General features: G+C 33.1%; 1 protein-coding gene across 5 annotated transcripts; it reads right to left on the reverse strand.

Annotated features, from left to right (window-relative positions):
* Positions 1–985: 985 nt before the first annotated feature.
* hexa (hexosaminidase A (alpha polypeptide)) lies at positions 986–9996 on the reverse strand. 5 transcript variants are annotated; one of them, XM_051884147.1, is made up of 14 exons: positions 9589–9988; positions 9032–9139; positions 8751–8816; positions 8593–8639; positions 8376–8486; positions 7099–7200; positions 6583–6715; positions 5094–5274; positions 4914–5000; positions 4199–4271; positions 2563–2737; positions 1633–1723; positions 1427–1534; positions 986–1217 (listed from the first exon to the last, which is right to left on the reverse strand). In XM_051884147.1, the coding sequence occupies exons 1-14, from the start codon at positions 9848–9850 to the stop codon at positions 1154–1156; spliced, it is 1608 nt and encodes a 535-aa protein (XP_051740107.1). In that variant the 5' UTR covers positions 9851–9988; the 3' UTR covers positions 986–1153. The 5 variants fall into 5 exon arrangements, 3 of the variants coding, with proteins under 3 accessions (XP_051740107.1, XP_051740108.1, XP_051740109.1); XR_007928275.1 differs by lacking the exons at positions 986–1217; positions 1427–1534 and adding an exon at positions 3935–4109 and having other exon boundaries at positions 1632–1723; positions 9589–9995; XR_007928276.1 differs by lacking the exons at positions 986–1217; positions 1427–1534; positions 1633–1723 and adding exons at positions 2198–2208; positions 3935–4109 and having other exon boundaries at positions 9589–9996.
* Between the last annotated feature and the right edge of the window lie 1273 nt (positions 9997–11269).

Genomic DNA, 11269 nt, shown 5'->3' on the forward strand with positions numbered 1-11269 from the left:
TATTAAATATTTAATATTTATTTATTTATGTAATTAGTGGGAAAAAGTTTATTTAAAAAAAAAAAAATTTGACTAAAAATTCACAATAAAAATGAAATGTATATAAAGAATGTTCCAGACACTGTTGTTATTGTTAACTAAAACTGAAACTATTAAAAATCGTTTTTATTAACTGAAATAATCTTTTTTAAAATAATAATGATTGCATAAATATATTGAAATATTGGTGCAAAATATTGTAGAAAAACAATTAAGAGAAAAAGAGAAAACAAATTAAGACACTCAGTAATAAAAAAAGTATTTGATAAATATGTAGGAGTTGTCTTTATACAAACTAGAATTTATATATATATATATATATATATATATATATATATATATATATTAAATAAATTATTTTCTCTCTCTCTCTCTCTCTCTCTATATATATATAAATTAAATTGAATTAAATTTAATGTTAGATGAAAAACTTACAATTTAGAAATGTTCCAAGTTAATAAGTTAAAGCTAAATAGAACTAAAAAAGACAAAATTACTAGAATTTATATATATATATATATATATATATATATATATTCGCATCTCACAGTGTCCTACTTCAGCTCCTGTTTAAACCCCATCAGAGTTAATAGGATCTGCTGCCGTGAGGATGGGGAGAAGGATTGGTGTCGTAGTGCCAGGCGATTTCATTAAGTGTGTAGCTACTTTGCATCAGCCATTTACCTGATACTCTCCTAATTTGGGAAGTCAGGAACAAACATAACCTTTCTTAAATAAATTATAAACTTATGAGTTTACATGATTTTACATCTGCACTATGACGATATTTTTATATCATACAGTAATTCATACATATAATACAAACTTTTAAATTAAAACATTTACACAAGCGCAACTTTAGTGTCCAAATACTTTTTAGGGACATTGTATTTAGGGGTAAATAGAATAGTGTTAATATTATTAAGAAAGAAGATTAACTTGCAAATCATCTTGCAGAGATCTTTATTAATAAAATTCACATTTTCTTTTGCAAAAGTCAGTTTACATGATCATAAAAATAGTCTTCTTAGAATAAAAATATTGTGCAAATTCAAAAGCAATATTTCAGTGCACAAACACATCCCTCTTCAGTTTTAGTGGCTCATCAGTGAACTTACAGCCCATTATACTCATGCTTACAATGGCCAACAAACAGAGGCTCCGCCTGAATCCCTCGCCTGCAGAAACACAAACACAAGTCAATCATTTCAAGGCATGTAGTAGATTATTCAGCAAAGTTTTGGTCAGGTTGATAATTTAGAGACATTTGTGTATCAAATTATACAGTAGGTTTTATAGGGCTAATATTAATTTGAAACAATGAATTTTGTTTGTGTACTATGTGACTATAATAGTCCAGAGGTTGACAAATAATACATTTAAATACCTTAGAAGTTCACAGCGAAACTCTTCCAGGCGAGGGAAGGCCAGATCTGCGTTCAAAGTTTTTTCTTCATCGCTCCACAACCTCTCAGCTGCAGCACAGGCTCTCGGCCTTCACAAACACAATCACAAAGATCAACATTATGAAAGATTCTGCACCGATAATAGTAATATCATTATTAATGATCTTGTCTGTGTATTTTTTCATACCACAGACGTGGGGTCAGATTGGTGGCATCGACATATTCACCCCACATGGCGACCTCTCCACCGATCACCAACTTCTTTTGCTCTTCTGTCCCTAAATCACCAGAAAAAAAAAAAAAAAAATCACAAATTTAATCAGATACACTCTAAAAAAAAAAAAAAGGTTCTTTATTAGCATCTATAGTTCATGAAGAACTCTTGGAATGTTTCCATTCCACAAAAGGTTCCTTATAGTGGGAAAAAGGTTCTTTAAAATGTTCTTCACACTAAGAAAATAATGGTTCTTTCAGGAAGTGTTCACTTAAAAGCTCTTTGGGGAATCAAAAATGGTTCTTCTATGGCATCGCTGTGAAAACTCTCTTTTGAAATTTGTATTTTTAAAAGTGTACAACTTAATTGTAAAACTTAAAACTTAAAAAAAAATTAAACGCAAATAAAAAATGCTGCCTTGGCAACTAACTGAAAATAAGATGAAATAAAGTTTAAGCTTAAGCACTAAAAATACTAAAACTGAAATAAAAATAAAGGTAAAAAGAAAAAATTAATCAATAAAAAATAACTTATTTTCCTCTTCTGTCCCTAAAACATGGAATATGCACAAATTTAAACAAATACAAAAGATATACACTGAAAATACACCAGCACTGCACTACAAACAACAACAAAGCAAACAAAATGGTTGATTTCATTAAAAGTTCAAGATAATAGCTGATTTACCATTAATTAGAATAGCTGAGTGTCATTAATTAGAGCTAACTGACTAATTCTGTATACTGAATTTACAAAATTAACTCAACCACCAGCCCATAAATTAGAATCAACTGTATCTGAACCAGGAAATGGCATCAGGTTCTCATTAATTGCCCATTTGCTTTTCTATTTTATACCAAATATTAAAATTTTGACCCCAGCCTAACAAGCTGCTCCACACACCGGAGAAATTCTGGGGTTGCACTGCGTAGGAAATACGCCAGTCCTGGCCGTAGCTGATGTGGTTGATGTACCAGGGGGCAGAGAGCAGAACCCTGTGCCCGGCCTTGGTCATTTTGCTCAGTTCAGCCTGGTAATGTTCACCCTTCCAGATCTCCAGAACTGTGTCCTGTGGAATCTGAGACAGCGTACAGACAGGAAACACTGGGTCACACGCATTATCGGCCTTTATGGATTTATCAATAAGGTCTGCTTTATAAATCTGCATAAATGCAACATTTTTGGGCTTTTATCACTTTTATTGAGCGTATATTGAAGCGAGGACAGGAAATTATGAGGTGGCAACAAGATTTTTAAAATGTTGCAAGCTAGACTCAAACTCAAAAAGCCCAAAAAAGCACCAGAGCTCAACATCTTAACCACTTATCCACAGTTATGACATAACAAAAAAATATTTTGTGGATAAATGCAACATTTTTGAGCTTTTACCAATTTTATTGTGCGTATTGTGAAGCGAGGACAGGAAATGATGGGCTGAAGAAGTGGAAACGAGATTTTAAAAATGTTGCAAGCTAGACTCAAACTCAAAAAGCCCAAAAAAGCACCAGAGCTCAACGTCTTAACCACTTATCCACAGTTCTGACATACCAAAGAAAATTATTTTGTGCATAAATGCAACATTTTTTAGCTTTTACCAGTTTTATTAAGTGAATGATGGGGTGGAAGACATGGAAACGAGATTTTTTAAAATGTTGCAAGCTAGACTCAAACTCAAAAAGCCCAAAAAAGCACCAGAGCTCAACGTCTTAACCACTAATCCACAGTTCTGACATGCAAAAAAAAAAAAAAAAATTATTTTGTGCATAAATTCAACATTTTTGGGCTTTTACCATTTTTATTAAACGTATTGTGGAACGAGGACAGGAAATGATGGGGTGAAGAGATGGAAACGAGAGTTTCAAAATGTTGCAAGCTAGACTCAAACTCAAAAGCCCAAAAAGCACCAGAGCTCATTGTGTTAACCGACTAAGCCACGGTTCTGACATTTTGTTTTATTTTGCTTTATATCTTCTGGGAAGCTGGGCTTGTGTTACATGTACAAACATGCTTCACCTCAAAAGTCGACTCTTGGTTGGACACCTCCTGGTAAGAAAGTGCTTTGCAATGATTGTGACAACATGATTTCATGCAGCATTCTGGGCAAGAGTCAAGCTTATCAATAGCATGCTTATCATAGTCACTTAGCAGGACACACACTTTCACACTGGACTGAATTAAAATGTTAAAAAATGTTAAATGTAAAAAATTAGCACTGCACTGAGACACAGCACTGCAATCTCTTGTACTTGTTAGTGTTTTGCACTCATGCTCTGACCCCTAAAGGCTAGGGGCCGCACAATGTAGTAGCGGGCCCAGCTGTGAGTGGGTATCGGCAGGTCGAGGTAGAAAGGAGCCGCCAGGATGACCTTTAACCCTGCCTTAGTCACCCGGCGCATCTCGCACAGGTAACATCCCTGCTTCCAAACCTCCACCACATACTTCGATCTGGGCTAGAAGAGAAGTGTCTCATTCTGGTTAAACCACACGCACTACATTTTGAGGTTTGAAAGCAACCAGTGTAGAGCAGATTTCTACTCACTCGCTCATGGTAGTCAAACACGTCTTGCCAAACAATAGAGGTTTTGTTGAGAGCGGCGGTCATGTTCATTATACTGAAGAACATAAAGAGAGACATACAGTAAAGACACAAAATTGTGTTCATAATTTTAATCACAAGAAATTAATTTACTAAACACATTAAAACAGAACTGAAACAGATGTGCTTATACAAGATTTTTTTAAATGGTTCAAACATGGCTTAACACATTTTAAAAATAATAATTTTAGAATGTGGGACTTAAATGTTAATTAAAATATTTCATGTTTAAAATATATATATTATAATTATTTATAAACAGACCAGTTATAAAAGGTACCATGAAGAAAAGCAGCCAACAAGTGATGCTGTTTTTCTAAATATATTAATATATATTATTAATATATATTAATAATGAAGAATAAGTAGTTGAATTTAACCTTCTGACGTCTGTTCAAAAGTTTTACAGTAGGTTCATTAAAATTTTTAAAAGAAATGAATACTTATATTCTGCAAGCATGCATTATATTTATCAAAGGTGACAGTAAACATTTATAATCATAAATATAACAGTTAAATGGTAATCATATTTCACAATATTACTATTTTTACAGTATTTTTGGTGAGCATGAGACTTTAAAAGAGATTTAAAAATCTTACCGAACCCAAACTTTGAATGGTGGTGTATGTACTTTTTGAAATTTGAAACACTACTAACCTCTCCATATAGAATGATTCCAGTTTGGTAAAATCCTTCCCAAAGCCCATCTTTTCCATAAACTTTTGCACATTAGGATTGGACTGCCTGTTTCAGAGAATAACTTTGTTAAAATCTTCAAATAAAAATACCACCTTTTTGCTAATGCAGGCACCCAAAACGTTAGTCAAAAGTGCTTACCAGCAGGCAAAACTGACCTCATCCCCTCCTAAGTGAACATATGAGTCAGGAAAGACAAATTTCACCTCTTTCAAAAGGCGTTCCATGAACTTATAAGTGGTGTCTACTGTTGGATCGACAGGTCCAAATGAACCAGTGGGCACATCTCCCTTGTAACAAGGTGTCAAGAGGTCTGGCTGTCCTGATAATAAGGAACAAGCGTCATTATTCTTTGTAGGAATTTCAAACGGTAACGTAGGAATTTCAAACGGTACTAAAAAAGAAAGTTGAAGGTACCAGCATTTCTGCAGTAGCGTTAGTACAGAGTACCGGGTATATTCGGTACCCGCTGATAGACACTGCTTTCGAACGCTCACGTTCATGTTTGTTTGATCATCAAAGGTTTCTATTTACAGTGTGTTTTTACAAGCATTGTAGCCAATCACAATCATATCTGTTGAGCGCAGGTTACTAAGTTAGTCAGAATCTGCTTAAAAACGCACAAGGTTTTGTTTTTGTTCAACGCTTGTGAATCCTTTCATTGTAACCAACAAAGTTTAAACACAATGTAAAAAAGAGGTTCATGGTACAATTAAGACAGCTTTTTTTATTATTATAATGGGAGTTTTCGCGAGAGTGTAGAATTCAGTGTGCTTTAGAGATGGACACCCTTAGTGATTATAAAGAGAGGGCTCTTCTCTTGCTTTCTGTTTATTACCCATTCCCAATCTGAATACAAGTTTAGTTTTTCATGCCGACTACTGAAATTGTTACCATGACAACCATAATTCTTTCAAATTATTATTTATAATATCTGATTTCATATTCTTCTAGAAGATGTGTGCAGGGTTGGGTGTAAGGCATTACAAGTAATGTGCGTGTTATGTAATCAGATTACTTTTTTCAAGTAACTAGTAAAGTAACCCATTACTTTTAAATTTACAACAAAATATCTGCGATACTTTTTTAAATAAGTAACGCAAGTTACTTTGTTTTCCCATTTACTGACTGACGCCACTCTTGTCCCAATGTTGAGAGAAATAAAGTGCAGAGGTGTTATGTGCGCTGTGTGAACATGACGGTTATTGTAGTTCTAGACTAAATATGAGCATTTACTCATCTCATTTGCACAAAACAGATTCAGTATTCTTCAAAATTAATAAAAACTGAAATGCAAACTCAGAATATTAAGCAAACATGCAATAATGAGAGGTTTAAGTGGCGCCCTCTACTGTACAGGCGTGAATTTGCATTTATTATTCAGTTCACTTTTGGTGTGAAATGGCCTTTACATTTGCCAAAAATAGAACTTTTTTTTGTTATTAAAAAACAAATCAAACAAAGCAAGCCCAGCCCAGGTGAGAAAAAGTAATGCAAATGTAACGCAACACATTACTTTCCATAAAAAGTAACTATGTAATGCAATTTATTACTTTTTAGGGAGTTACGCAATATTGTAACGCATTACTTTTAAAAGTGTGTGTGTGTGTGTGTGAAAGAGTGTGTGTACCTTTCCCCCATGACTGAGTGTGTCCAGGCGAGTCAAACTCAGGTACGACTCTGATGCCCCTCATTCTAGCATGTTCAATCACTCTCATCACATCTGACTGCGTGTAGATATGAGTAAACGGATGAAAAGCTCCCTAGAAGAAAAAGATATGACAGTGCTGTTATTGGTCACTAAAATGATTAAAAATCATTTCTTATTCATTGAAATTACTCAAATTACAAAAACTAAAATAAATTAAAGCTAAATAAAAATACTTTTTAAAACAAAAATTTATAAAAATGATAAAAGCCCATAACAAATTACTGAAACATACTAAAATAAAATAAGTGAAAATATAAAAATAAAAGCTTATTCAAAATATTATAATTGTATATGGATAATACTAAATTAACACTGTAGCTGCCTTGAGATATAGAGTATATATCATATATACAGGATCTTTATAGCCACTACAATCAATATAAACTATAAAAGTCTATAATAACTTTATTGCAGGTGATTGTACAGCCTCTCTACCTTATTACTGAGGTCAGGAAAGGTGCGGCTCTGATATGGGAAGGAAGGGTCATCCACGATGTGCCAGTGAAAGACGTTGAGTTTACTGTAGGCCATGGCATCCTAAGGAAAATTAAAAATGTCATTTATTCAGGGATGCAAACAGGTAAGGGGGAAAAAGGTGAGAACATTTTCTGGGGCGGGGGCATGCTCCGCATGGAATTTTTTTTTTAAAGATATTTGCTTTATTTTTTATTATCTTATATGTCCAAAACTGTAATTTTTCACTAAAAAAAAATTAACATAATTGTTGCAACATTTTACCAAAATCAACATTTGGTCAGAATCTCATGTTATAAAAGATGAAGTGCTATGCAGGATATTTAAGACAATATTGGCTGATTAGATGGCAAGTGTAATATGATTAATCTGGTGCAACTTCACACATCCAACAAGGTGCATGGAATATAAACAAAATTTTTTATAGACAATACCAACAACACTTGTGGTGTTGAGGGGTCAAGAATAAACATAAAATGGAGCTAAAAAGATCAATACTTTATTTTGCCAACGCGTTTTGATTAGACGGCAATACTGAGCTGAACTGCAAACTGTTTGCCCTCTCTTCAAAGTTCCCACATCTCAGACCTCAAATACATAAAATATTACCCTTTATAGAAATAGCTTTTAAAGTAAAGAGTAAAGGAAACACTATATAGTACTTATTGAAACAACCAGTTCTTATTTACCTTTGTAAGTTCACACAAGCCCCCAATTAAAAACACTTTCTCATTGGATCTATGCAAATTCCATAGGTGACCTATTTTGATCTCAAAAAGGTGAGTTGTCACTGAAAGGTGAGGAGTTTGCATCTATGTTTATTTTATTTCACAATATTCAATACATTTATGTGCTGTATTCCTATTCATCAAAAAATCTTGTAAAAATGTGTCAAGTTTTCTAAGAAAATATGAAGCAGCACAACAGAAATGTTACTTAAGCATCAAATCATCATATTAGAATGATTTATGAAGGATCATGTGACACTGAAGACTGGAGTAATGATGCTGAAAATTCAGCTTTGATCACTGGAATAAATTACATTTTAAAATATATTAAAATACAAAACACTTACTTTAAATTGTAATAATATTACTGTATTTTTGATAAAATAAATCATGCTGCCTTGGTGAGCATAAGAGACTTCTATCAAAAAACATTTTATATATATATATATATATATATATATATATATATATATATATATATATAATTTACAATGAGCAGTAAATACTTACCAGGGTCTTCAAAATAGCATGGAGGGGTAAATAATGCCTTGAAGTGTCCAGTAAAAGCCCTCTAAATGCAAAACGTGGGAAGTCTACAATCTCTGTCTTGTTGAGAAAATACTGCATGGAAGGTGGAATAAAAGAACATATTTAACATGCTAATACACTGCTTCACTATAGCAATTTATTACAATCACATGACTAAATACTGTCACACAAAACTTACAGAGCCATAATCATCCTGGTACACAAGCTGACTGAAGGACTCCAGACCTGATTTTCATGTTTTATAAGTTGATAAAGACAAATATTTGGTTAGTGCTTTTGGGTATTCAAGTATATAAAATTAAGCACAAATGAAAAACACGATAACTTGTTTCACACCTCTCAGAGAACCCCATACAGTCGCTGATCTCAGAACAGCCTGGCCATCAGACACACTCAGGTTATCTGAAAGCAACAAAACATGTTTAGAATGTCATTAGAATGCCTTATCATATGCTTTATACGCCATAAAATGACACAAACATATTCGTTTTTTGAATCTGGAAAGTGTCATTACACCTTCTAATTTAACAGACTTTCTCTAAAATGATTGGAGAAAATAAAAGGTCAAAGGTCAGCAGGGGTTCCATCTCAAGATCACATGATCAAGAAGCACTCACAGCTCTCATCTGAATCTTCGTCAGGGTAGCCGTCACATTCTCTGCTTTTGACGCTCACCGACACCACAAAGGGTTTTGGCTCTGACCACAAGTAACGAAGCACACTGTCTGTTCAAATAAACGTTAACATATCAACAAAACACATTATTTTGTATTGCAAAATTGTTTTATTTGACTATGAATAGCTATTTAGACGCCCACCAACAGTGTTTAAAAAGCCAAAAGAACAGGAAAAACATGTTTGTGCACATAGCTGCACTTTTTGAATTTACTTTTAAAACATCCTTTCAAACATAAATAAATGAAAACAATAAAAAATGAATGTTATAGGAGTTTATTTAAAAGAATTAAGAGAAGTTTCATGTGTATTGTTCAACTGGTCGAGGTTGATATGGGATTTAGAAAGTAATTAGTAATAATTAATGCAATAGTACCTTAATCTAATTTCACTGTTGAAAATGTAATTCAATTAATTACTTCTTTAGAGTAACTTAACCAACACTGATCCTCCTACACGGAAGTACATTTGTTTCATTCATTGCCAGACATAAACCAACCTGTTCCCTTTGTAAAGTCAGGGAATATGATGGAGAAGTATCTTTTGAAAGCAGCATCCAGGACGGAGCATCCAGTCTGCGCAGCCGAATCTTTTCCGTAAGTGAAGGAGAAGAGCTGTGGACTCAGACTGTATCTGTCCGCGGACTGAAGGATCTGCTGAGGCAGCGGCCAAACTCCATCCACCTGCTCCACTGTGAGACTGACAACTGCTAATAAGAGCCAAACCTGCAGACGATGAGAGTACGTGCCGGTGTGAGCCATGTTACTGTCACTTCAGTCGTGTTTCAGTGCTGTCGGACTGCAGGTTTGTGCATTCTACAAGGGAAAAGCGCTGGAACTGTGAAAACACGAGTCATATGACAGGTAGCTAGTGTTTTTGTTCAGCTGACCTGAACTGAGCTAGGGCGATTCTCATTGGCTCAGCTCGAGTCACATGGGCTATTTCCGGGATAAAGTAATAATAAAAAAAAGAAACAAACAAACAAACCCAACAGAAACTATGAATTGCGAGTAATATTGAGAAAGAGTTATGAATAATATTGTTTTAAAACTTAATTCGTTGGTTTATTCTTTGATCTCTTCGTTCTTAAAGGCCTATTTTATTTTATGCTATTAGTATTTTTATTTTACTTATTTTGCACAATATTATATTATTATATTATATTATAGGCACAATATTTTTATTACATTTCCCTGTCACTGTTTATTGTTTGTGCTGATATTCTGGTAATATAACATGAATAATCGAGTAGGTCTACTTTGAAATTGAAAACTAAATATGAGAGTCAGAAAAAGCCCCTAGAGGGCTACAGTCAAACAAAATTTTAAATTCTACACTTAACTTTGCAGCAACTTTGGAAAGTTGCCAAAACCATCATTAATCCTGTCCTTTCAATTCTACATTCGATGAAAATCGTTAAATCATCGATATTAACAATCCTCTGTATTTTCCTGTATTGTGATTAATTGAAATACAAATGATATTTGGCACCAGTTTATGAGGAAGTTATGATCTTTGACTCAATGGATGGAAACGGTGCTTTATCCGCAAAAGTTTTATGCGAAATTCCAATTTTGAGCATAAGTTAAATTCACAACTTTAGATGGAAACATAAAGGGAACAATAATAACAAATAATAGCAATAACAATAACAACAACAACAAAAACTAAAAACAGCAAAAGTAATAACAACAAAATAACTTAATAACAACAAACATAATATAGTAACAACAACTGCAAAAATATATATATATATATAATTTAAAAAAAAACGGTAATAACAACAACAAAAAATAATATCAACAATAAGCAATAATGATAATAATAGCAAAAACAAAAAACAACAACAAACATAACAATCACAACAAAATTAAGAGACTAACAACAGCTATTATAAAGAATCAAAATGGCAGTGTTGAGTGTTGGTGAACTGGTCATTCACAAACAGTTGAAGACTATAATACTTTAAATAATTTAACTGCTATACCAGTTGGGCATACTTGTGACAAATTAACCTTTTATATATGAAGAATTCATTTTGACCCAGAACTATAGAGTCAATGTAAACTGTATAATCCAATATAGACCTATAAACTAATGAGTTAAAAAAAAAGAAGCTGAATTTAATAAAAAATCATTTTAAAAAATATATATAAGAAATCTATTGCTTGTTTTTATAT

Source organism: Ctenopharyngodon idella, chromosome 24 (genome assembly GCF_019924925.1).
Source record: "Ctenopharyngodon idella isolate HZGC_01 chromosome 24, HZGC01, whole genome shotgun sequence".
Classification (NCBI taxonomy): domain Eukaryota; kingdom Metazoa; phylum Chordata; class Actinopteri; order Cypriniformes; family Xenocyprididae; genus Ctenopharyngodon; species Ctenopharyngodon idella.

What these genes read in the sequence shown, in the direction of transcription:
- hexa (XM_051884147.1), bottom strand. Translation starts at nt 9,850, where the DNA reads ATGGCTCACACCGGCACGTACTCTCATCGTCTGCAGGTTTGGCTCTTA. An exon ending in TTCCTGACCTCAGTAATAAG is followed by an intron (nt 6,716 to 7,098) that starts GTAGAGAGGCTG and finishes TTTTTCTTCTAG; the next exon opens with GGAGCTTTTCATCCGTTTAC. An exon ending in GAGGTCAGTTTTGCCTGCTG is followed by an intron (nt 5,001 to 5,093) that starts GTAAGCACTTTT and finishes TCTCTGAAACAG; the next exon opens with GCAGTCCAATCCTAATGTGC.